The sequence below is a fragment of the Chaetodon trifascialis genome, chromosome 24, assembly GCF_039877785.1.
Source record: "Chaetodon trifascialis isolate fChaTrf1 chromosome 24, fChaTrf1.hap1, whole genome shotgun sequence".
In the NCBI taxonomy this organism is placed as follows: domain Eukaryota; kingdom Metazoa; phylum Chordata; class Actinopteri; order Chaetodontiformes; family Chaetodontidae; genus Chaetodon; species Chaetodon trifascialis.
The window spans coordinates 12,447,375-12,472,974 of NC_092079.1; the positions used below are offsets into that span (position 1 = coordinate 12,447,375).

Here is a 25,600-nt window from a genome sequence, read left to right on the forward strand (position 1 = left end):
TGTGTGTCCTTCTCTCCCCCCACTCTCGAGTGTAAACTGTTTTCAGGCCAAGACCTGCATTTTCAAACTCAGCGAGTTTATGGAGGAATTTTATCCAATCACATTCCACCACAGGCTCATCAATACTGTCATTGGTGGATTATTGGGACATCAGCATATTGAAAATTCAGCTCATATGGAAAACAATGCTGCTGTTTGAGAGTGAAGGGGACATGTGAGGACAAGGGGGAAGACAAGGTTTAAGTCCAACCTGAGAGCGTCCCTGTTATCGCAGGCTTTGTCACTCACTTGGAAAGCTCAGGGTTAAAAGAGAAACTGCCTGTAGTACAGTATCTGCTGTGGTCATTTGCACATTGATGTTTTGGTGTGATTAGCGTTCATATGGAAATCGCCTTCCCTGGCTCTATTTATGTGGAGGCGTAGAGGAGGCGAATGTGCTCTCTAGTGCACCGAGTGTCACACGTCTCCATTTTATGCCTGTGTTTGTTGTTTATCTTTCAGGGAAAAATTTTGACCTTTCATTTCATCGTTTGCGTCTCTTACACGAGCTCAAAAAGCCCAGAGCTGTTTGTTCCTCTCTCTGGCATTTTATGGCCAATAAAATGGATCCCATGATCAGATAGAAAGTTCACTCTGATCAGTATTCCACATCCAGCTTCATTTATTTTTGGATCAAACAGGATTAAAAAGCGTCAGCAAAACATGCTGTCTTGCAAGTGTGGATGTGTGTGTGATCTTTACCTGGACCGTAAGCTAGTTAGAAGCTAGCTGTAAGTTTGTTGGACTTGTGTTTAACCTGCAGAGGTGACGGGATGTTAAAAGACAAAAAAATATGGTCACATCACAGTTCAGTGCCTCCTTGCTTGCTTGTATCCCTCAGAGCATGATGGGAACTGTAGTTCAAGAATCCAGAGCATGTTTATCCCAAACAGAAGTAAGATAATCGATAATGAGAAGATAATTAAAGCAGCATCTGAGGCTGAGCTCACCGATCTTTGCTCCTCCTTTCTTCCATCATGTCACCAGGTGGTCGCGCTGGGCGACATCCCCGATGGCACTCTGGTAACGGTGATGGCGGGAAATGACGAGAACTACTCAGCCGAGCTCCGCAACGCCACGGCCGCCATCAAGAACCAAGTAGCCAGATTCAACGACCTGCGCTTTGTGGGCCGCAGCGGAAGAGGTACACACAGATACAGAAACAACGGAAACATGGATGCATGTGGTCTGATTTTTAAAAATGGCAGCAATATGAGCTGCAGTGAGAACAGCATCAAGCTTCACGCTGGCTGTAATTTAATAGTTGTAAATAGTCACAAGCACACAACACAGCATGGATAAATTAGGGGAAGTACATATGAATAAAAACAGTATTCACTCAACTTCCTCGTTACACCCCATTCAGCGTCTACCTTGCACTGCCTCCCCCTCTCTCACCCCCGTGTATCTTTAACGGACACACTAGACCACAGTTACTCTAAATCAGTCACAGGCAAATGTCCCAACTTATCTATTTAAAACACCGGACCTGTGTACACAAGCTATGCTAACACATTCACTCACACACACATAAAAAATGACGAGCTCTCCACAGCTGAATGGAAATATGGGAATAACTGTCAATGTTTGATAGATTTTACTGTCCTACTGTTGAAAAATGAACGTATTAATAATTTATGCCCTTCAAGTGAAGAAAGCTGAGGAGCAGAAATTTGTTTCTATGCAAATTGAACCCCACAGAGTACAATGAGGTTCGTTTTCCGAGCATCACTCCATCTGAAGAGGATTTTAAATGACAAAACACTGTGGTTTTTATAGCTGGAACTGTGTGGTGAAGGCAGGATACCCTCTTCTTCTGCTTTGACATTCAGGTCTCTGGAATTATTAACCGTATGCCTTTGTTATTCTCAGTTTTTGTGCAATTTCCTGTTGCGTTCACAAGAGTCTACAGCCATGCTAGAGGCTCTGCGAGGCTATTCTTTAGGCACCGCTTTGAGCAAAATGCTAACATCCACATGCTAACATGCTGATAGAATGTGTACACTATCTTATTTTAGTATGTTAGCATGCTAGCATAGCACAGCTGAGGCATTGTTATTATTATTATTTTGGCATTGGGCTAATTAAAATTTTGACATGATAGTGGCGCGAGGAGAAAAGTCCGAATCCGTCCTGTCGTGGTCGAGATGTCTCAGTGTGGACTGGTCCTCTGAGTCCTGCCACTCACGTGCCTGAAATAGATCGGAAACACAGAAATGACTTTGAGGCTTTGACCAGTGGTGATTCTGATTCTGCTTCCTCTGTGGCCTTTAAACAAACACGATACTTGTTCATTGTTAGTTGGTCTCTGCACATGGGATTTGTTAACAAGAAGAAAAATACAGAATATGATTTATCCTTTAACTTTTGGCTTATTGACAGTGTCTGACTGTGATATGATGGAATGGATGAAATCATCTCTGGTGGAGGGTCCTGTTGTTGTTTCAGGACGATGATTTCCGGGCGAAAACGTCAAAACTTTGAGGGTTTAAAGTACTGTGTGATAACAAGCTGCATCAACCCACATGTCGAGCCGACTTTCTTCACCTAAAACCTCTAAAATGTCATTAACTGTCTGCGTGGGAAGTTGTTAGTTTAGCCGCCAACAGCAATGAGCGGTCTAGTGGTTTGACTAGTGGTTTCTCTGAGTGTCCGTCTGTGTGCATGTGGGTGGAAGTGAGTGTCAAAGTTCTCAGACTTAGTCATCATTAGTCAGTGCTCCCTGTTCTGCAGAAACACTGAGTTACAGCACACAGAGACACTGATATGCGCAGGATTTGTGCAGTGTTTATACAGCGTTTACGACGCCACAGAGCTGCTCTGTGGATTTGCATATTTGTAGCTGTTTGTCTCATCGCAAGAAGTCTGAGTGGATTCGTCTGCTTCACTTTGAAGTTGGTGATTTAGCAACGATAAAACAAAACCATTTCACCATCTCATCGGCACCTGAAGCAACACGCCTCCACCGCTGTGGGTTTTTTTGATGCAGCGCTGCTTTCAGTGTGAAGTCTGTCACCACCACGGCCGCACAACACAGCAATTATCACAGACCTGAGCTCGGATGTTGTTTTTGTTCACCTGGAGCGGCGTGGCGAGTGAACGTCACAGTGAGAATTAGGGAAATGAACTCGTGTTTTATGAGAGTATGAGATGTGAACTTGCTGAAGCAGGTTCCTGGTTGACACGTGCAGCGTCTGTCAGCTACTAACAGCCAGAGAAACAACAAAAGCTGCTCCTGATCGTGAGTTTGGCTGTAATGAAACACAACGGCGCTCGTGTGGATGCAAATTAAATGGCCGGAAAAGAAAACGGGGCGACAGATGATGCAGCATCAACCATGCGTTGTGTGTTTGTTTCAAGTGATGGTTCAGCCTTCTACCACTGTATATGTCTGTGCTGGCGCGTGTGTGTGTGTGTGTGTGTGTGTGTGTGTGTGTGTGTGTGTGTGTGTGTGTGTTTGTGTGTGTATGCACATGTGCAGCCAGTCTCTTAGTTCCTCTTTTAAACAGGACCCTCATTTTTCTCTTTCACAATATCTGACTCTGTGTGAACACACACACACACACACACACACACACACACACACACACACACACACACACACACACACACACACACACACACACACACACACACACACACACACACACAGACATGCAACCACCTTGTTTTTCTTGGAGCACACACACATTGCTTTGTGGAAAATGGTGTAAATAAGAGATGTCGTCTGATCAGCTCCTTGTGAGACAAACCGGATGATCCCAAATCAGCAAGCCCTGACTTGATGCACGCGTGCGCGCACACACACACACACACACACACACACACACACACACACACACACACACACACACACACACACACACAGCTCACCTCATGTGTGAAATCTGCTCTTATCTGCAGAGAGTGAGAGAGACATAAGGGTGATTAGAGAGAAAGTCCCGGAAAACACTCCCGTCAAGACACACTCACACACACACTCGCCTTTGTGATTTAGTAATCTTGTGTGCGTGCGTGTGTGTGTGTGATGCCACCAGCTGGCTGATAGACACAACAGACACAAAGACCTCAGCTGTTCTCTCCCTCCTCCTGTCTGTCTCTATCAGACAAAATCTCTTACTGTAAACTCCCTCTGTGTAAACAACCTGCACCAAAACACTCCATGTTTCTCCGCGTTGTAAACAATTTATACAGCACGATTTATTTGTGTGTATCCAGTCATGTTTACGCAGAATACACTATCTATAGAGCAGCATATACAGTGCACAATAGGTGCGCTGCTTATGTGTGAACTGCTCAGAGAAGGACAGGCAGGGGGAGGCTTTAGTGATAACACCCCCTCTAGTGGCCATCAGTATGGAACAGTGCCAGTGTGGTTTACACTTAAATTCAATGCAGTGCAAAGAGCTGCATGTGGCCCATATGCCCATTTGAATAGCAGACTTTAACATGGCTCATCATCTTTACCTGTTTCTTCAGTTGAACCGTTGTATAACTCATCCTCAGGAGCAGCATCCGCAGGTCCAGCACCGTGGATTTGTCCTCATATTGGACGAGTCCACGCCTCACAATGAACGTTCAGTGTGTCCTTCATGCAGAGGAGTCAGGGGTTGACTGGACTCGATACCTGCAGTGTAGATTTTGATTTCAGCCATTGATATTACTTCAATTATACTCCCACATCCTTTACCTTTATGTGGTATAAAGCGAGGATGCTTCAACTGGTCAAATGGTCTGTCAGATGGTAAAACACTGCACAGTGGTGTGCTATATTATTCAATCAGAAACTTATCACAGTAGCATTTTTCCATCTCCCATTGCTACGATAGTGAGGTAAACAATAGAAATGTCTTTGATTGGCTGACACCCTGTCTGGCTCCAAATGAAAGGGCTCCTTATTTCATGCAGGGCTAAAGTCGGTCTGAATGCAGCCTAATGAGGTGTAATCGCCGTGTTTATGCTCATTCCCTCGTAGAGAGCGAGGGTCGAGGCGAGCTGAAGGTGAAAAGGAGAAGAAAACGTTCTCTTTCAACCTCCTCGCTGTTGTCTTCGCTCACAACAATCTCCACCGGCATCAGAAACACGCAGGAAAAAACATGAGCAGCATCAGCTACAGTGCAACCTGCAGCCAGGCACGTAGCCGCCATATGCATTTAGCTGCAGATGCCTCAGCAGGGATGTATATGTCAGCTTTTAAAGTGATTTAGAGGCCTAACCCTGACTATACCTGACCCATAATTCATGCTAACTTAAACTTTGTCATTGTAGGAAGTCTGTATCAATATTCAGTCTGGCATAAGGATTGCATGTCCTCTACCTGCAGCTATTTGACTGTCAAACCTGCTGTCTTGATATGCTGCCTGAATGCTATTTAAGGTTGCATTAGTAAACAATGGTACACTTAAATGCAGCTCAGCTGGTAATACAGCGTGACCTTCCACAGTCTGAATCCTGTTTGTCGTCCCCGCAGTAGCATGTACACTGTCTGTATTTGAATGCAAATCATGTGGAGTCTGGTGTTTGTGTGGAGACAGAGCTGTAGACTGATCACCTGTTGAGGCTTCAGTCAGCAACAATCTAATTTTGTTCCAGTCTAAAGGTTTCCAGTTCTGGTCTTCCAGGTTTTTCCAGTGGTGACAGCGTAAAAACGAAATAATTTAATGAAATTTGTGTGCATTTAATTTTATGTCACCAGTGTTCGGGGCAATAATGTGAAAGGGAAATGTTCAGAGAGAGAGACACGCAGCAGAGAGAGAAGTGAGAGCAACACCTGGCACCGGCCACATGTGTCTGCTGTTTGTGTGGCATCAGACTGTCTGCATGTGGTAACTTTACTCCAGCCCTGGCACACAACAACAGCGGTGGTCTGCACGTGTGTGAGCGTGTGCGTGCATGTGTGTTCGCAGCAAGCATGGTGTTGAGTGATCGCTGCCTCCAGAGCTGAGGCTGGCAGCAACCCCCCTGACAGGCACACATGCACAAATAGTCTTATAAACGCGTAGTATAAACACCGTTTGTTCTCAGACGTGACAGACAGATATCGTGTTAGCCACCAGCCCTGTCATCATGCACAGAATAACACACATATACACCGATGGCCGGCCCTCAGCCACCACTGCCAGACTACTGAATAGATCAGCCTGCCGTGGTTTTTTCTTTATGTTGTCATTTTTTTTCTCTGTCTGTGTGTGGGTGTGTGTGCCATCTGGTTTATTCCTGTCTGGGGGTCCATGACTTACATGACTTAATGCATTAAGCAGACCAAGAGGATATTTGGGGAGAGCATGAGGGAGGGAGGAGAGAAGTCGAGCAGAGATGAAAAGGATAGAGGAGAGTAACGCTTGAAAAAGGTTCTAATGCTAATGAACGTTCATTCCTTCCCTTTTTCTCTTCTAGGGAAGAGTTTCACTCTGACCATCACGGTGTTCACCAACCCTCCTCAGGTGGCCACGTACCAGCGAGCCATTAAAATTACAGTGGACGGCCCCAGAGAGCCACGACGTGAGTGACGCTGCCACGCAACTGTTGACATTTTGCCTCCTCAGCACATCATAGTTAGTGTGTGCAGATGTTGAAAGCATGAATGCACCAAAACCACCATCTAACATTTGATCTTAATTCACTTTTTATGGGCTCCTTCCCCTTGTTGCCTCATCTATCGTTGCACTGAACTGCACTCTTTGATTCTGATGCTTTCATTTGATCGCTGAATGTGGTGCATTATATTTGTCATAGTGCTGAATTGAAATCAATAAACCAGCGACATACCCAGTGAAGACATGCCTTTAATCCCTCCTGACAAACTCTCAGATGAGTGAGTCAATAAGGAACCTGATGCAACACTGAGTTCCTCTCCCACTCAGTATGATGAAATATGGGGATTTCTAATGGCGGATGAAAGAGCGAAGTTTTGCTTTGCTAATCTCTCATACGTGTCACATGAATAATTGCCATTCATGTCAAATGGAAGTGAACTGAGCGACACCGGTCAGAGGAGTCAGCGAGGTGACAGAAAGAGAGGAAGACTCCTGCCAGCTCCACTCAGCTGTGAATAACCATCACTCGTCTCTAACTCGCCCACACACACACAGGCGCGCGCACACACACACACAGTATAAATACACACACATGCACACTTCCCCCTTTGGGAGGAAGTGCCTGTAACTGGAGCTCAGCCTCAGTGCTTTGAAGTGCATCCAACACCACAGACAGCGTGACAGACTCCATCACACACACACACACACACACACACACACACACACACACACACAGGGAGACAGCCAGACCTCTATGCGGCGCCCATCGTCAGATTCCCGAATGCAATAGCAGACAGAGTGTGTTAACAATGTCGGGACAATGTTATAGCCTGCGTTGGGCCCTAACTGTTACTGTAATCCCTGGATTATGTAATCAGGTTTCAAGCATGAAGTTATCTGCTGACAAACCGCCTCAGGATATCTTTGTGTCGCACTTCATTTTCAACCGAAAGAGCAGAAAGTTGGTGTCTTGGAGCTTAAAATAATCATAATCATGATGTACTCTCTTTCTCCCAGGCCATCGTCAGAAGATGGACGAGGTCAAACCCGGCTCTCTGGCGTTCTCTGAGAGGCTAACGGAGCTGGAGCATCTGAGGCGGAGCTCGATGAGGGTGACGCCTCCTCACCACCATCACCATCAGCCCTCTGCCAACACCCGCCAATCTGCAGCGCTCAACTCTGCCACCTTCTCCAGCCCCACGCACACTCAGATAACTGCTGGTAAGACCCTGAAAATGGTTCACACCTTGTCCGTAGACCGTATGAGACATGGAGGAAGCCTCTGCGACGTCAGCCGATGGATTCTGAGGCGTCATCGTGCCATCTTGGCAGTGCCTGACTGCAAACCTCCAACGGTGTTTTATCAAACCATTTAAAATCAAATATGTGGGTTGTTTTCCTCACTTCTTTATATATCTGTCTTTCCTGGATCAGGACTAGTGATTGCTCAACCCAAACCTAAATCAACTGAAAATGTTTATTCCCATCCCTCATGATTACACAGAGCGCGACCCACCAGTGCATGCTGCATGTGGGCGAGAGTTGCCGGGAATCAACCAACCCTACAATTAGCGGCTGACCCGCTTTACCACCTGAGCTGCAGCTTTAGCTTCAGTGTTGAGAAACTACTCTCCTGCAGTTTGTCTATGAGTTCAAACACAACCCAATGAGGCAACTATTTAGAACCGATGATACATCTCTGAGAAAAGAGGAAATTAGTCAGACGTGACTTTACATGGGATCTGAGCTGCGCTAATGCTAGTAATACATTCGTTTCTCACTCGCTGTGACATGTCTACACTGTGTTCATTTGCATTGTTTTCTAAGGTGTAAAGGTACCAGTGTAGTCTGTCCACAACTATATGTGGCGGGAATCCTCGTTTTAATGAAGTCTGGGTTGCAAAAACAACTATCCTTTAGTACAAGTTATATCCAGTTACATTAGGGAGGATATATTGAGCACCTGAGGTCGGCTGGGGATTGCGAAGTGCAGTAAATTACAGCAAAGTGAACACCAGAGCAGATGATTCTCTGAGTCATGCAGATTCATGTTGCATGGAAACCCGAACAGTCATTGTTTTTCATAGGGGAGTCAGTTACTTTCCACAAAGGTTATTTTCCCAAATTATGCTTTCTACAACTGTTTCTTGGAGAACAGACAAAACCACATTCATGTCTTTTTCTCCTCTAATGACAAACTTGACGAAATTGTCCTCTTTGCAGACTCTGACCTCATTTTTGAGAACTAAGGATTACTCAGAAACCCTGCGTGTTGATGCCATAAGACTAGGCGTCTGCTCACAGTGTTATTGGGAAGGGAAGGTGAGGCCGTTCTGCCATTGTTTCTTTGGAAATGATGCTTGCTCACATCTGAGCAAAGGACATTTTTGGATATGAACTGCTCGAGCAGAGACGGCATCACACTGGTTACTGTGGGCTCATTGCAAGGGATAATGTACGAGGCTATTTCTCAGCCTGGAGCTGTGACTTCCTGGAGTTACTTTACAGATAAATGTAAAGAAGACAGAACATTTTAATGTCAGCTTCTGTCCTGATGGTTAGTTCAAGTGCCTCTCTGAAACCGAAAGCTAACCCTTACCCACAGATTTTTGGGGGATTTTCTGAGAAGAAGGAAGATTCGTCAGTTTTACGACACGTCTGGTGCTAAAATGCAGATTAATACCGAATACTTCATCACTCACAGCATCTAAAAACAGACAAAAACAATGTACTGTGGTTGTGTGTTTCCCAAACTCGTGCATCAGACCTCATTGTTCCTCCTTGTGGTTTTGGTGAGATCCATTGTGGTCTGTGTGTGTATGTGTGTGTGTACCTGTGAGAGTGTGCGCTGCGGTTGCCGTGGATACTCTGTGTGGTACCAGAAGATCTGTTCCTGTTCCGCCTTCAGTGGCAGTGATGCTATGTGTGTGTGGGTGTGTGTTACAGTTAGGGTATAGTTAGGTTGAGGCGTGTAGTGGTCATGGTTATGGTTCGGGTAGGTCTCCAGGAAATGAATCTAAATTTATGTAATGTGCCCAAAAGTGATGGAAATGTGACTTTATGTGTGTTTGTGTGTGTGTGTGTGTGTGTGTGTGTGTGTGTACACGCTTGTTCCTTCTTATCTGCGCATTTACATGTGTGTGTGCCTGCACTGTAGGTGAGGAAGCAAGTTATGCCTTAAGGAGGAAATGAGAGTCAGCTGGCAGGAAGTGCTGCTGTGAGAGAAAAATTCTAAGCAAACATAAAACTGTGTGAATTTAAAAGAATTAAAAAGTCTTAAAAAATGCAGTAAAAGCAGAGACTTCAAAAATAGATCAAATACACATGTGGATCAAATAGGTCTCATACATCAGAGATAGACCTCAAAATAAACGAGCATAAAGGCTACCATATGAAAACAACCACAGCATCCAAAGTGCGGTACAATTACATGCGTTGTATGCGATAAACTTCAAAAGAATCAGATAAATAAACATTGGAAGCAGCGGTTTGGACAGAAGTCCTCGAGCACAGTGATTGGAGCCATCATCATGAATTCATAAAGCAGGCGCTCGCTGCTTGAGCTGTATCACACACAGAAATCATCCATTCTTTGGGCTGACTTGGAGCTGAGACGTAAAACGGAGCGAGCGGTGAGAAACGAGAGAAAACAACCAACACACTGCAGTTGTAGACCGAGGGAAAGAGAAACACAGAGGTAGCACTCAGTGCTTCCTGCTTTCTGTGTTTTTCTGATCCCTCTAAAAATGAAAATAGCAACAGGAAACCGTTATTAAGCCACTCTCTTTTTCTTTCTCTTCCCCTTTCTTTCCTTTTCTCTCCCCGTCACCACCCCCCTGCTTAGCTTTCATTTCTCTTTTAACCATCATCTTCCCTTCTTTCACTTCTCAAAATGTCCTAACTGTGAGTAATAAATACTGTACGATCATTTAATGAAATGTGCATGTGTGTGTGTACAAAAGCGTTCACGTGCGTCTGCTCTGGCGCTCGGGCCTGCACATGTGTGGCAGTGCAGTAAAAGTCTATGTTCCCTCTGCTGCCAAACCACTTACAGCTCATAACAGATGTAAAATACACAGAGTGGTGTCACAGGCTAAAAGTCCAGATGAAATCGAGGCTTTACCGCAGTCAATAGCTGCAGCAAGAAGACGTTAAGGGTGCATAAAAGGTGCAGTGTTATGTAAATATGCAATATTAAATAACTGGGCATTAAAATATGAGAGAAAAGAAAGTAAAACCTGAAAAAATATGTTGTATATTCACATTATGAGCATTACATCTTAATGTTAACTGCAGCACTGTAAAGCCATTCAATCAGCAGCTAAAGGTGTTTGCATGAAAACCAAAACCGCTTTAATATTCTATCAATTTTCAACAATAACAGCACATGTAATAAAAACATTGGCCTCAAAACATTTCTGACATTCATCAGCCGACCATAAAACACCAAAGAAATGCCTTTCTATGTGTTCTGCTTCTATTTCCAAGCAGCCAGCCGTCTGTGACTCCTGCCCCACATTAGTGCACTCTGCCAGGGGAGGGAAGCCAGGAAAGGAGGGGGCTTGGCACAGGGCCTGGGCTTCACCACCAACCAAAATCACCCCACACACACACACACACACACACACACACACACGCGCGCGCGCGTCAGTGCTTGGGAGAGCTCTTGGCCGGGCTTGAAAAGCCTTCGCTGACGTCTTGGCTGCTGTGTACAATTTGCTTCCTCGTCTGTCTGCACACACACACACTCACACACACACACATACGCACTCTTGTCTGCAAGTCTGTGGGTGATCAGTGCCATTTATTAGACTGTGGGGAAAAAAGAATGGATTGAATGAAAGAACTCACACACACACACACACACACACACACACGCACACACACAGCCCTCCCCTTCATCCGTCCACCCCCACACTAAGTTAATTGCTTCCTCTCCTCCGTCTCTCTTTCTTCTTTCACGATCAACAGCTTCCATCTCAAAACAGTTCAGTTAAATCGGCCTTTATTCGACATTATTATTCAGCATGTTCAAGACATTTTCAGGGAAGTAACGGGGCTCGAAATAATCCGTCTTTTGCGAGTCCTTAAACTTCACTGAAGCGTCGTCTCTTGAGTTTTAGGAAGTACAGATGTTAGATGTTACATGTTTCAGTGATTCATTTCTCTCTCTCTCAGACTCCAGACAGATGCAGTCGTCTCCATCTTGGTCCTACGACCAATCGTATCCTTACCTTGGCCAGATAACCACGCCCGCCGTCCACACAGCCAATCCCCTTTCGCCTGGTCGATCTTCGCTCGGCGACCTGTCCACACGACTCACAGGTAACACACACACACACACACACACACACACACACACACACACACACACACACACACACACGAGCGTAAACACACAGAAAAAACTGTGAAATAAGTAGGTTGTAACCTCTGACCTTTGACCTCTCTCAGGTCCAGACCTCACGGCCTTTGGCGACCCCAGAATGACCTTAGAACGGCCTTTCACCTCCCTCCCCTCCTTGCCTGACTCCCGCTTCTCTGACCCCCGGGTCCACTACCCTCCCACAGCGGCCGCCTTCACCTACACCCCCTCACACAACCCCGTCTCCAACGGTGCCCTCGGCATCACCATGGCAACAGCCATGGCAACCACTCCAGCAGGAAGGTACCACACCTACCTGCCCCCTCCCTACCCAGCGAACACCCCCCACCAGGCTCAGAACGGGCCTTTCCAGTCCACCTCCTCGCCATATCACCTGTACTACTCCACCGCTGCCGGCTCATACCAGTTCTCCATGATGGCGGGGGGAGGAGGAAGCAGTGACTCGCGCTCCCCGCCAAGGATCCTGCCGCCGTGCACCAACGCTTCCACAGGCTCCTCCCTCCTGCACCCCTCTTTGCCCAATCAGAACGAAGGAGTGGGTGTGGAGGTGGAGTCCAGCCACAGTAGCTCCCCAACAAACATGGCAGCCGCCGAAGCGGTCTGGAGGCCTTACTGAACCGGCCGAGGAGGTGCGGGACTCTTTGAACGGCACACAGTGGGCACGCTTGTTTAAGGTGACCACCTGGTCATGTGATGTCAGACACACGCCAATCCAAAATAAGATAAATGACATGAGTGGACCACAGCCCCTTATAAAGGAAGTTTGGTGTCATTTTCCAAACTTGACCAAAACCAACGATGTGCTAATGTGTCTCTCAGTACGTCCTCCTCTCCTCCTCTTTGTCTCTCAGCTTCAAGCCCATTGGCTCCTACTGAAGACGGAAACTTTAAAAACACCTCGCCAATATATAGTTTGATTTAACACAGACTCAAACATTTAAAAACACGCGACATAAACAGGAGGAAATTTGTTGAGGACTGTTTTTAGCGTTAGCATTTGGTGCTCTGGTGGGATTGATTTAATGGTGATAATGAAGGAACATGTGAGCCCGCCCGCCTGTTAGCAGCAGTGTTGAATGTCACCTATCAATGCAGCTTCCTCTAAAGGTCCTTGGTATTGTCCAGTGATTACTGCTTTCTAATTTTAGGAAAAAACTCCACCTGGTTCCGTTTGTCATCACTTGACCAGGAGCCAGATGAGCGCGCCCACTTTAAAACCGTCTACTGACAAACAATGTTGGCCGATGAAAAACAAGCAGAATGACTGACAGGCGCGTTAGCCAACAGACAGCAGTGAGTGGACGTCCTGGTCTCACTCTCAGGACACGGAAAAGAACTCCAGAGAAGAGCTTCTATGAAATGAAGGACAGGTGGAGAGAAGCGGGGTGATATTTTGGTTTTACACTGACAAAGCACATGCAGCAGCACTGGGCTGATCTCAAGTCAGCTTCCTTTGTAAAATAACAAGACTTCTTCCTCATAAATATTGTTGGTGTTGTGAATAGATGATTTGCTCATACCAGACACTGTGGAAGGCCTGTTCGTGTTTACCATCACCTCCATGATTTTGCCACTCCTCTCTCATTCTTGGTTGCCATTTTTAGAAAAAGCGAGCCCGTCACCTCGCGAAAAAACAAAAGAAAGACGATCACCGATGTGGTTTTCATGGCCCCTGGGGACAATTTGGACAGAAACTGACTCAGACTTGACTGCAGACTCAATCCTGAGAAAAGAAAATCTTCACTGGCTAAGCCACTCGAGCCACATGTTGAGACATTTTGATCAGATTTCTACATGAACACAGAAGGGAGTGTCCATGTCGAGGACTGAATTTTGTCTCGGATGAATTGGTTTTCTCACAACACTTTGAAACAATGCAGCATGGAGTTTTGTTGAGTACTTTAATTTATTCCTACGATACCAGTTTTGGTAGCATTTCATTTGTGTGTACTGTATGCGTATGTGCGTGTGTGCGTGTGTGTGTTTGTGTGTGTGTGTGTGTGTGCGCGCGCGTGTGTCTCATTTACCCATGAGCCACTGTCTATTTGTACTGTATATAACCATAGCTGTAAATTACACCTGCATTCGCTCATCTTTTCATAACCTCTCTCTCCCTCTCTCTCTCTCTCACACACACACACACACACACACACACACACACACACACACACACACGCGGCAGGTTTGTTTTGACATTGTTGATTGTGCACATTCGGTTTTGAGTTCTATAAATATTCTTGTGAAGAAACTTCGCTTGTCCTGTGGTTGCTGGTTGTCCGATGTGTTTTCTCAATTATCTTTCTCTTTATAGAAAAATCTCTTCTGCATGCTACCACCTGCATCTGCCAAGCCACACACACACACACACACACACACACACACACACACACACACACACACACACACACACACACACACACACACACACACACACACACACACACATTTCATCCATTGCTATTCCTGAACATGAAGGAATTTGTACAGGCAAACAGACAAGCCCTAGCTTGCCTTCTCTGCCAGTTTATACACAAGCATGCATGCACGCACACACACACGGAGGCTGCTAAATAAAGGTGAAGCGGTTGCAGCCAGACAGTGAATACACAGTATAAAAAGCTGATCTACTGCAGGCAAGAGTTGAGAAAAGGAGTGCACAGTGTTCTGCAACTTAGGATGATAGATGTGAAAATCATCCATGGGTTGTCGTGCTTAATGCCAAATACCTCCAAGACTCAGGTGACACACTCCTCCAGCAGCACTTTTAATAAATGAGGACTTCACCTTGTCACCCAGGGACAAGTGTGAAAAGTTCAGGGTCTATTTTCCCGACTGCACAACATCTGGAAGTCCAAGCAAAGGTGGCAGTGTGCTCCAAATGTTACCGTTACATAACAAACTATGACCAGACGAATGGGAATAACAGCACACAGTTCCAAAAGGCTCAAAGTCCGCGTCATCTCAGACCTCCTCAAAATTTGCCAATCACTGCGAGAAGCAAGTATGATTGTTCGTTTGGAAAGGTAAGGGTTCAGCAAGCTTCAAGAGGACTTACCATATAGCCAAACAGCATCTCAACCAGCCTCCCCAACACTGCATCCAACAAGTGAGAATCTAGGCCAGATTTTAAATTCTCTCTACAGCTATTTCTGTCATTTCACATGTGTACCGCAGAGTACAACACCAGCTAGAATAAGGTACAGGTGGCTGCTTTGAATGGAGGCAGACTGCATCCCAAAGGTTGTCCTGAGATGAGCTCAATATGACTCAATAAGGCTCAATGTGTTTCGAAGGATAGGAAACAATGGAGGGAGCTCATTGTGGCCTCATGTCGCACAGTGGATGAACAGGATTGATTAAGCAGCACATAGAGGTGTCATACAAGGTGAAACTGGGCCACAAAGCACAAAAAATCACTCAGTACACTATGTTAATCAACTTAGTTTTGATTCCCAGATTTTTCTTAACTTCTGGTCATTTCAAGGGACAGTGACTGAGAGAGCCCTCCTGCTGTACAGTTACTGGTATGGCGTACTGGTCGTGTTGCCTTGGTGAACAGTGACATCTAGTGGTCTAATTTTATTCTGCAACTGCAATGTTGCGCGTGGTCCCAAAGAGGTTCAGAGGGCTTTTTAAGTTATGAAGACAAATACCTAATTTTGTCAGATTTAAACATTAGTTCCATTTTTTTTATTTTGCTTTGTTTTTGCTTGAGGGAGCCCTGCATAAGGTCATTAGACATTCAAAAAGAAGCACAGTTTTGACACTTAAGGCACTAGTTTTCTCTCCACCAACGGACAAGAGAATTGATTTCCTACCAGCAGCCATCACTTGGCGCTTGGCTGAGCTTCAGATGTGATTGATGACCCAAAGTAATGACGAACGAGGGACAAATTATCAGGGAGCCAAAATTTACATAATGTCCGATTAATCACTGTGACAGAGGGACAGAGGTGGTGATGGCAAAGAGGCACGGAGCAACAAATTCCATGAAAAAAAAAAAGCCATGAGAGACAACAGATTTATTTATTTATCTATTTGTATGTGAGATGTATTACAAAATTATATAAAACCAAGAAATTACAACTTAGCTGCTTTATTACTGAACATGACAGGTGTAATTAAGACATAATTACATGGGTGTTGTCATTATTAAAAATGAAAATGAAAAAGATCTAAATGTTCTTACATTAGGGTTAGGAAATACTTGTAACACTACGGGCATGATATGTTTACGGTCAGCTGTAAAAGCTAGCTGCCTAGCTAGCTAGATAGATAGAGTTCCATTCTGATTCCTCATTACTGAGAACGATACAACAATTTCCTACGACCAAAACGCAACACGAGCGAGAGTCGTGACGTTGCACGCTACGCGCCAAATTTGTAAAGTGCGGAAGGCGCAACAGTAAAACACTGGCGGAAGCAGTGTTCCCAGTGTTTTGTTGATGATTTTTGCCTATTTTTGATCAAATATTCCTCTTCGGTATGTCTCAACAGGCAGGCTATTCGCCCAGCTTCAAGCGACCGGCTGAAATTATGCGAATGAGGAGGAAAAGAGCTCGAAGCGACGCCGGTGTTTTCTCCAGCCCGAGCGCCCAGGGTTCCACTGGCAGTCCGGGACAAAGCGAATCATCTCCGGCATGCGTTCGGCCCTTCTCCCCGGGACCGCTTTTCAACACCCAGAATCGCTCCGGAGGTGGAACAAAACGCAGGAACCCGTTCGCAAATCTCGAGAATACTTATAGCCCCAAAAAGAAGTTACTCATTTATAACGACGACGGAAATGCTGAAGCTGCGGACAGTCACAAGATAAACAAATGGACCGAAAAGGAGGGAGATGAGGACATGTCAACAAAGACAGAGTGTCAAGGGGTTTTACGTCTCAGTGCGAGGCTAACTGAGGTAGAAAATCAGGAACGCCAAGATATTTCCAGCAAGGTTGGTTCTTATATCTCGATGTAAAAATAATTTTATACTTACGGACACCCGTGAACTCACCAGTGAAAAACTAGTTAGCAGGAACATAACATTTAGCTAACGTGACCTGTCATATATACACATCCAAAGCAGAACCTCATTTAAAAAAACAGCACTGGAAGTTATTATTTCATTCAAAATTGTGTAAACCATGTGAGCCGAGTTTAACCTAACAATTGTTTAAAGCTCTTGTGCCAATATGTAGGTACACCTGATAGCTTTTGTTGATTTAAGGAGTAGGAGTTTATTAAACTTCTACATTTTCGATAGGAGATTGGAATGGACTTTGTCATTGGTTACTGTTAAAGCTCAGCCTGAAAGGCTAAATACATAAAATAAACTACATAGCGTGCAGGGACCAGAGAATGGTGCCATGTCCCTGGAGTTGTTATCAAGGCATCTGACTCCTAATTATAGATGAATAAAGTGAATTTTGTTTTGGATTTTCATGTTGTCCATCTTCATTTGTCTGTCCTCTGCTGTAGAAGTGCCTCACGTTCTCTGAAGATGACTCTCTGTTTGAAGAAGAAGAGGAAGATGTTAAAAGTCCGCTGCTGAAGGTTGGTCCTCATCGTTTCAGTTGTCCTCATTGCTCCTCTCAATTTTTCAAGTATGTGTTAAAATTGTCCTTTCCTGTCTCTCTTCGCAGAGTCCCCAGGCCATTGCTCCGGCCTCCATCGCTCCTCCTGTCTGCACAGAGTACCCAGCAGACTGGAGCCTGAAGACTCGCCTCCTCTTCACCTCCTCGCTCTCCCTGTTGTGGGCAGAGCACCCCAAAGCCCAGGAGGAAGCTCTGGGGCTCAACCAGCACTGCAGAGCTCACTTTGGCACTCTGCCACACAGCCTACAGGTAGACAGCAATTAACCCCATGTTTTCATCATTTTTGCTGGGTCATGTTATGTTTAGTGAGAATTCTTCCAAAGCCACTTTCTTACTTGATGAGTCCTCGCTGTCCAGGATCCCAAGTCCTGCTCGGAGCTTCGCAGTGCCTTTCAGCAGAGTCTGGTGTACTGGCAGCACCCATCCCTGCCCTGGATCTCTCTGTTCCCCAGGATCAACGCTGAGAGGAACTTTACTGGGAAGAGCACCCCATGGGCACAGGATGCAGCGCTGCAGCAGAATCTCATGAGTGAATGGTAAGGCTGGAGGTGAAGTCCAATTGAAATGAATTGTCTCTTTCTGAATGGCTTCATATCACAGTTTTTTCTCTCTGATCGTCCTCACCAGGTCAGTCAGTCTGTCGTCCCTCTACAGTCTCCTGAAGGCCAAACTGTGTCCTTACTTCTATCTCTGCTCCTATCAGGTAGGCGCTTGTGTGTTTAATGTTTTTATTAAATTTAATTACATTACAGTGCATCTAAATCATCCTTTTACATTCAATTCCCTCCTTCTGTTCTTTTCTATCAGTTTACAGTGTTGTTCAGGGCAGCAGGTCTTGGGGGCTCTAACAGCATCTCTGCCTTAATCTCTCCATCAACAAGGGGTCTGAGAGAGGCAATGAAGGCTGAAGGTGAGAGATTACGTTTTTCAAGCTATGAAATCTAAAACCTTTAATTCAAATTTATCATCTCATACATCCCTAAAAATGCAACCATTAGATATCAAAACACATCTGTTGAGTGTTTCTCATTTGCTTTACTGGTGTGCCTTTTCAGGTATAGAGTTCAGTCTCCCTCTAGTGGAAGAGAGGAGGAAGAGCAGGGAACCACAGAACCTGACAGTGCACCAGGGTGAGGAGGAGGAGGAGGAGGAGCGGAAGGAGAAGGCGCAGGCACAGGAGTAAGTGTGTTTTCATGTGTGTCACATGACACTGATGATACCTTGGATACACAGAACACTGCAAGAAAGGATGATTTGGGCGGTGCTGACATTTATTTTAATCATCCGAATCATTTTAATCGCAGGTGTTCTGAGCTGAAAGAGGGTGAGAACTGTCGGGCAGGTGATGAAGGAGAGAATAATGGATTCAACGATGATGAAGACGGCAGCTTCTCCTGGCTGAAGGAGATGGGAGTCCAGGACAAAATCAAGAAGCCAGACAGCATCAGCATACAACTGTATCCTCCCTCTTCTCTGACACTGACTGTCCACTGTCCTGTTTGTGTGTCACACTGCTGAACGAGTAGCTACATCTAATTTGGTTTAAAATGCCAATAAGAACGACAAGTCAAAGTTCCTTGACTGCTGGTGTAGTCGTAAAGAGGGCCACGCTGTTGCTCTGGACCACAAGCCGGAGTCTGTGGTGTGTGTGGAGGGATTGCACACTTTCACCCTCATCAACTTCCTCATCAACTGTAAGAGTCTGGTGGCTGCGGCGGGTTCCCAGGCCGGCTTACCCCCAACGCTGCTGGCTCCCGTCGCTTTCAGGGGAGCTGCAGTGCACACGCTGAAGGTATGGAGAAACACACACGCACAGTAAACGCATACACATCTGTTACCACATCTGTCTCAGTGTGTGTGTGTGTGTTTTTCAGGCCCGCAGTGTGAATGTGAAGAGCCAGGTTGGTTCTACGTACCAGAACTTCAGCAGCCTGGAGATCACAGGTGCACAGCTCCACCATCTCATCTCATTTGTTTGAAGATTTGTAGCCAGTGTTTAATATTTCTGAATCACTGGAGGCAGTTTTAATGCGTAATGAAATGGTTTCTAATTCATTTTTACCCTCCCTCCTTCAGGACCCATCCTCCCCTCCTCCCTCCACACCATCACAACTCTCCTCCGTCCTGCACAGAAAGGAAACTTCTCAGCGAACCTTTACACACATACACCCACTGCTGTCATGAACACACACACCACCAAGGAACAGGTAAAGCAGCCAAACTTAAAGCATGACCTGTACACACACTATGGTGAAATAAAGACTGACATGAGGAGCATAAATAAATCTGAATACAGATGTTTTTGTTTGGAGCCAAGACTGTCAGTGGCATCATATGTCTGTATTGCACCACCTGGTGGTCATTCTCTAAACATTCACCCACTCCAGCTGTGTCTGCTTGCAGGGTGCTGGTGGGTCAGTGGACCTCTCTGGTTGTGGTCTCCATCCTGCTTCCATTCAGCAGCTTCAGCAGCCCTCCAGCCTGGGCAAGACGGCTCTGACTTACATCAACATGAACAACTACAGCTACACGTGGAAGAACTGACAGAGGGAGAGCTGGTGACAGAGTGTATCAGATTCATGAAGCTGAACCAGTGCTCCTCAGAGTCTGTGTTTCTTTTAAAATTCCTTTACAGATTTTATTGCTTTGCACTGTACTTTTAATCTCTCTTTTAAAGCTGTGCTCTTGTGATGATCAGATTGCTCAGAATTTATTTTTAATGTAGATAAATGCATTGTTTAAATAGCCTGTTTGAAAATGTGTTTTAATAACTTCTAATGTGTTTTAATTTCAGAGAATTTGTTTATTTTCTTTGCCATTAAGTGTTTTTCAGTGCAACTTTTATCAAATTAAATTTTGCTTTTGAGGTTATATTCCATCATGGGGATGCTGAGGAAATGAATTTCTCTGTGGACTTTATTTTGGGTTGAGGAATTTGTAGTTTTCAAGATAGTTTCACACTTTCATCATGATTTTCAGCCATCAGACAGATACAATATGGCACCAACACATGACAAAAAATATTTCAGAATCACAATACAAATAATTCAAAACAATAATACTAATTATTATAGCTGGGTATTTTAATCGATAGCAATACATCCTAATTTATCAGTCAGTTTCTATTTTGTATTCATAATCTAAATCTGCATAGTAGCTGGTCACTAAATATATAGGTAGGGGTGTTAAGTTGCATAAAATGTAAATAAAATATTCAAGTAAAAGATAAGTATCTTAAAACTACACAACTACAATAGTAAAATGCTAATGCTACACATGAGTGCATCAGTATAATAATTCAATAATATAACAAAAAGGGTTTTTTTTTTTTTTTTTTTTTTTTTTTACATTAATTATTTTTGCTAGCATATACTTTTAGGACATGTACTTGTATTGGTGTGTTTTTATACTGCATTCTTGCCAGTTTTAATCGAGTCAACGTTGTGACTACTTCCTGTGCCGCTGGCGATGACAGGTTGTTATGGGCAGGCATTACTGAAGGAGCACAGATCCGCATCATCGATGGTCTGCCTCTGTGCTCTTCTGAAGTGCCTTACGTTCGTACCACATGGCACGGCTGACTTCATGAGAGTCAGATGTGTTATGAAGGATCAGCTTTTGAGCCATATCTTCGTCTCTTATTGATTGTGGTCTGTTAGAGAGATACGTAGGCAAAGATGTCGCAGTTACAAGCGAGGTTTTTCACGGAGAACAAAAGGTGAGCCCTTATTTCTTTTAACGAAGCATAAGAAAACTTAAAAAGGACACTGGCTAGCGGGCTGGCTAACTAGCTTTACAGTCCTTACAGTGAGCAGTACATTACCGTGAGGCACTTTTCGGCTTTTTACCCATGCTTGTGTGTTGTAAATACCCTCTAATTAGTATTCCAACAGTTCATAGCTAACGTTACGTTAATGTTTAGCTAGTCGATGTAGCTTGCTAATGCTAATTCCTACATATGAGCGTCCTCATACTAGCATCTATGTTTGAAGGTAATTTATGCGACAAATTAATCTTTTATATTAAACGCGTGTGTGAATTTGATGGATGTGACTTATGGCATATTTCTTTTAAGATATGTTGTAGATGATGTCCCATTCTCTATCCCTGCTGGCGCTGAAGTGCAGGACCTCAGCAATATCATCAACAAGCTCCTGGAGGCTAAAAATGGTGAGAAATACACTTTATTTTAACAATCAACAAGCATGTTTTATTACACCTGAGTTTCCATTTGCAGCAAGGCTGTAGAAATGTTTTTCTGTACTATCAAGTTGTGAAATAAATTGCATCGTGTTAGTCTAATTTAAGCACAAGAACACATTTAACACACAGATGTGATCTGGAACAAGTTTCCAATGCTGCTGGGACATTAATTTCATCAGACATCGAACTGTTCACAAAATCCCACTACTTTATTAGAAGTACTTGTAATATCTTCTTGTGTTTTCCTTTTTGTTGCCACAGCATCTCACAGCAAAGTGGAGTTCGACTTCCTGGTCAGGGGTCAGTTCCTGCGAACGTCTCTGTCCGCTCACATGGACACAGAGGGCATATCGACGGTATAACCAGCCTCTCTGCTCAACCTGTGTTTGGTTTTCCTGCACTTCTGTTTCCAGGCATATGATTTGATATTCATGCATCAGTGTGTCTGTCCGTGTTTCAGGAAGAAGTGGTGGAGATAGAGTACGTAGAGCGGATCACAGCCCCTGAGCCAGAGGAGTGTATGATGCACGATGACTGGATCAGCTCCGTAGATGCAGATGCTGAATGGTAAGATGTCATTTGGAGCCAGACTGCACAGGGGTGATCCAGGTCCCGCCCATACACCTGCCCACTTCAGTCTCAAGCATGCACAAGCTGTCAATCATGACATCACACCCCGTTTTCATATCGTGATTTTAACTGAACTTATCAGAAAAAAGCGAACTCACCAACATACATCAGTGTGATTAAAAACTACCTTAAATGACAGAAGCCTCCCGTTGTTCTGTATATTTGTGGTTGAAACATTTTGTTTCTTCTTTCAGGATCCTGACGGGGTCATATGACAAGACGGCCAGGATCTGGTCCACGGAAGGCAAGGCGGTGATGACGGTGGCCGGACACGCAGATGTGGTCAAAGATGTGGCCTGGGTGAAAAGAGGTGAGCGGGCCGGAATGGAAGACGTGAACCCTGCTGGTAATGATGACAGCCTTTCCTTAAAACATCTGTGTGGGTATTTCTGTGCAGACGGTCTGACCTCTCTGCTTCTGACGGCCTCTCTGGACCAAAATATCCTGCTGTGGGAGTGGAACTCCGAGAGGAACAAGGTGAAAGCCAGACACTGCTGTCGGGGACACACGGGGAGCGTTGACACTGTTGCCACAGACCCCACTGGCTCAAAGGTAAAGACGGATGCCGTTGAATGAGTAGGTGGAGGGACAAATTTGAAGTCTTTGAGTGTTATTGAAAAGTCAAAGCATTTGTGTTGCTCCCAAACAGTTCTGCAGTGGCTCCTGGGACAAAATGTTGAAGATTTGGTCAGCAGGTAGGTTGCCTGAATGAGTGACTGCATCTAAAGCATTACTGAATAGAAAGCTAATCTCTATAACAAGCTCCACCTGCTGTCCTGTGCTGTCAGTGCCCACAGACGAGGCTGACGAGGTCGAAGAACCTGCCGACAGGCCGAGGAAGAAGCAGAAGACTCAACAGCTCGGCCTCACCAGGGTGAGTGCTCCACATGGCCCGAAAACACAAGAACTGACACCCGAGTTTACGTGTGGAGTGAGCTTTGTATGTCCTCACACTGACAGACTCCCCTGATGACGCTATCTGGACACACCGAGGCAGTGTCCTCTGTCCTGTGGTGCGACAGCGAGGAAGTTTGCAGTGCATCGTGGGACCACACCATCCGCGTGTGGGACGTCGAGACGGGAGGAATGAAGACGACGCTGGTGAGAACACACTGACGAAGCAGAACTGAGCTGATTCTGCTGTCGTAGGCAGATGTTTTGGATTTTCTTTGCCCTGGATTTTGCCTCTTAGGTCTGCAGCTGCACCTAACAACCATTATTGATCCACCTTCTGATTAGCTGATGAATCATTCACATTGTACATTAGTAACATTGTTGGAAACACTCGGATGCTATTCATTTGGCATTTCCCATAATAAGCTGACAGGGTTTTGTTGTGTCCACAGACGGGCAGTAAAGTGTTCAACTGTATTTCCTACTCACCTCTGTGTCGGCGGCTGGCCTCAGGCAGCACTGACAGGCACGTCAGATTGTGGGACCCTCGCACCAAAGGTACCACTGTGCTCTGAAAACCTCACATGTCTCAGATCATTTTGTCTGCGTGTCGTGAAAGTGCATGGTCAGCTGTTTTCTTTGCACTCGCTCTTCCTCTTCATGCTCTCCTTCTCTTCCTCTCCTCTCCAGACGGGTCGCTGGTGCTGCTGTCTCTGACCTCCCACACTGGCTGGGTCACCGCTGTGAAGTGGGCGCCGTCACATGAGCACCAGCTGGTCTCCGGTTCCCTTGACAACCTGGTCAAACTGTGGGACACAAGAAGGTCTGTGAAGCACGTAGTTCACTGTGTGAAAACTTGTTTTCCACTCAGAAGGCAGTGTGTACTTCCATTTTTAAAAAAAGACAAAAAACTGGGTGAAATGGTGCATTTGTTGGGAACTATTTTCAGCGGCAGATTAATCTGCATTTGGGGCCACGTTCAGTATTTGTTGCAGCAGGATACTGTATTTGGGATTGAGTCATCCTTGGTTTTGATATTTTAATGGAACTTGTTGACAATATATAATATCATCAGTTATGTCTGCACCAGCATTTGTCCAGCTGTGCTTCCCCCTCTTTACATCCCATTTCTTCTTCTCCATTTCTGCTCCATCAAGACCATTTAGACTACAATTTCATTTTCTGGAGCTCGTGAGAGCCCAGGCTGCGTCATTAGCCGTGCCGTTGCAGGAGGAAGGGTCAGTGGTGCAGAGCAGGACATCCTGTTCGTTCCACACATCTGAAAACAAACAGCCCTCTGCCGTCTGGACCGAGGTTCCTGTCTTTGTCAGAATATAATAATGAGCTAGTTTCTAAAGCTTAGGAGCCGTTTCTGCAGCGTACACCCACTGCAGCTCAGCACTTCTTGTGTGTCTCCAGTCATCTTCACTCTTTGTCTCTGTGTTAACAGCCTTCACTGAATGAAGTTTAAACGTATATGTTTCCATCATGTCTCCCAGCTGTAAGGCTCCTCTGTATGACCTGGCAGCTCACGAGGACAAAGTGTTTTGTGTGGACTGGACAGAAAGCGGGGTAAGACTGTTTTGCACAAGTGTAATCCCAAAGCGGAGAATATTCAGTGCTTGATCCAGTAGGCGAATCCAGGATGGTACATAAATAAAACAAAACAATGACTGATGCCGGTCTGTTTCTATTTTCAGCTGATGTTGAGTGGAGGCGCGGATAACAAGCTGTACACCTACAAATACACAGCTTGTCAGACGGATGCGGGGGCGTAAGCTCCAAAGCCAGCGTGGCCTGCAGAGATCCACCTCATCCATCGGCACACATGCACAGAATGGACAGACTTGTACACACAGTATCAGTGTTGTGCACACAGGCACAAACCTTGGCTTGCTTTGGTCACTGCTGTCCTGGTTATTTTTACCCTCCTTCAATTTTTACACATATTTCTATGGATTGTTTTTGTTCTCCTGTAACCCAAAAATAAGTATAAATTAATATTGTCTCCTAAAACGTCTCCTCTGTTTAATGTTTCATTCATTAGTGCTTGCTGGATGATCTGTGGTGTTTTGATGGTGGCTCTAATATAATGAGAATTATCAGAAAAGGTCTTCATACAAATCACATTAAAGTATTATTGCTTGTTTTTGCTTTACGTCCAGGTATGTTAAAGATGATGGATGAAATCATTATTTGCACCATTATATTGGGAAATTTGTCATTTATTATTATTATTGTTTGTTTAGGTTGGGTGTATTTCACATTTTTGCAGAACCTTATCAACTTCCTCATGTTCTGGCTAACAAAAGAAAAACCTGTTTTGTCCATAAC

General features: G+C 45.0%; 3 protein-coding genes across 4 annotated transcripts in view; all 3 read left to right on the forward strand.

Annotated features, from left to right (window-relative positions):
* runx1 (RUNX family transcription factor 1) overlaps positions 1 to 13,670 on the forward strand; it is a 40,091-nt gene extending 26,421 nt beyond the window's left edge. For both annotated transcript variants that reach the window (XM_070957936.1, XM_070957937.1), the window contains exons 4-8: positions 1,027 to 1,183; positions 6,436 to 6,540; positions 7,593 to 7,796; positions 11,754 to 11,900; positions 12,030 to 13,670. In XM_070957936.1, coding sequence (XP_070814037.1) covers positions 1,027 to 1,183; positions 6,436 to 6,540; positions 7,593 to 7,796; positions 11,754 to 11,900; positions 12,030 to 12,577 — 1,161 coding nt within the window. In that variant the 3' untranslated portion in view covers positions 12,578 to 13,670. The remainder of the gene's footprint in view (positions 1 to 1,026; positions 1,184 to 6,435; positions 6,541 to 7,592; positions 7,797 to 11,753; positions 11,901 to 12,029) is intronic.
* A 2,748-nt stretch (positions 13,671 to 16,418) lies between these two features.
* Positions 16,419 to 20,431, forward strand: LOC139327722 (protein downstream neighbor of son homolog). Its single transcript, XM_070957653.1, has 12 exons — positions 16,419 to 16,899; positions 17,424 to 17,498; positions 17,588 to 17,788; positions 17,897 to 18,075; positions 18,167 to 18,242; positions 18,347 to 18,449; positions 18,595 to 18,718; positions 18,844 to 18,996; positions 19,133 to 19,331; positions 19,414 to 19,483; positions 19,616 to 19,746; positions 19,943 to 20,431. The coding sequence occupies exons 1-12, from the start codon at positions 16,447 to 16,449 to the stop codon at positions 20,081 to 20,083; spliced, it is 1,905 nt and encodes a 634-aa protein (XP_070813754.1). The 5' UTR covers positions 16,419 to 16,446; the 3' UTR covers positions 20,084 to 20,431.
* Positions 20,432 to 21,100: 669 nt separating this feature from the next.
* wdr12 (WD repeat domain 12) lies at positions 21,101 to 25,282 on the forward strand. Its single transcript, XM_070957654.1, has 13 exons — positions 21,101 to 21,257; positions 21,615 to 21,709; positions 22,004 to 22,098; positions 22,203 to 22,309; positions 22,567 to 22,682; positions 22,770 to 22,924; positions 23,022 to 23,067; positions 23,161 to 23,246; positions 23,333 to 23,473; positions 23,719 to 23,824; positions 23,957 to 24,089; positions 24,766 to 24,838; positions 24,967 to 25,282. The coding sequence occupies exons 1-13, from the start codon at positions 21,217 to 21,219 to the stop codon at positions 25,042 to 25,044; spliced, it is 1,272 nt and encodes a 423-aa protein (XP_070813755.1). The 5' UTR covers positions 21,101 to 21,216; the 3' UTR covers positions 25,045 to 25,282.
* Positions 25,283 to 25,600: the final 318 nt, after the last annotated feature.

Coding starts and splice junctions, on each gene's coding strand:
- wdr12 (XM_070957654.1), top strand. CDS start 21,217: ATGTCGCAGTTACAAGCGAGGTTTTTCACGGAGAACAAAAG. Junction 22,683..22,769: donor TGTGGCCTGGGTGAAAAGAG/GTGAGCGGGCCG, acceptor ATTTCTGTGCAG/ACGGTCTGACCTCTCTGCTT. Junction 24,839..24,966: donor TGGACTGGACAGAAAGCGGG/GTAAGACTGTTT, acceptor TTCTATTTTCAG/CTGATGTTGAGTGGAGGCGC.
- LOC139327722 (XM_070957653.1), top strand. CDS start 16,447: ATGTCTCAACAGGCAGGCTATTCGCCCAGCTTCAAGCGACCGGCTGAA. Junction 16,900..17,423: donor GCCAAGATATTTCCAGCAAG/GTTGGTTCTTAT, acceptor CCTCTGCTGTAG/AAGTGCCTCACGTTCTCTGA. Junction 19,332..19,413: donor CTGCAGTGCACACGCTGAAG/GTATGGAGAAAC, acceptor TGTGTTTTTCAG/GCCCGCAGTGTGAATGTGAA.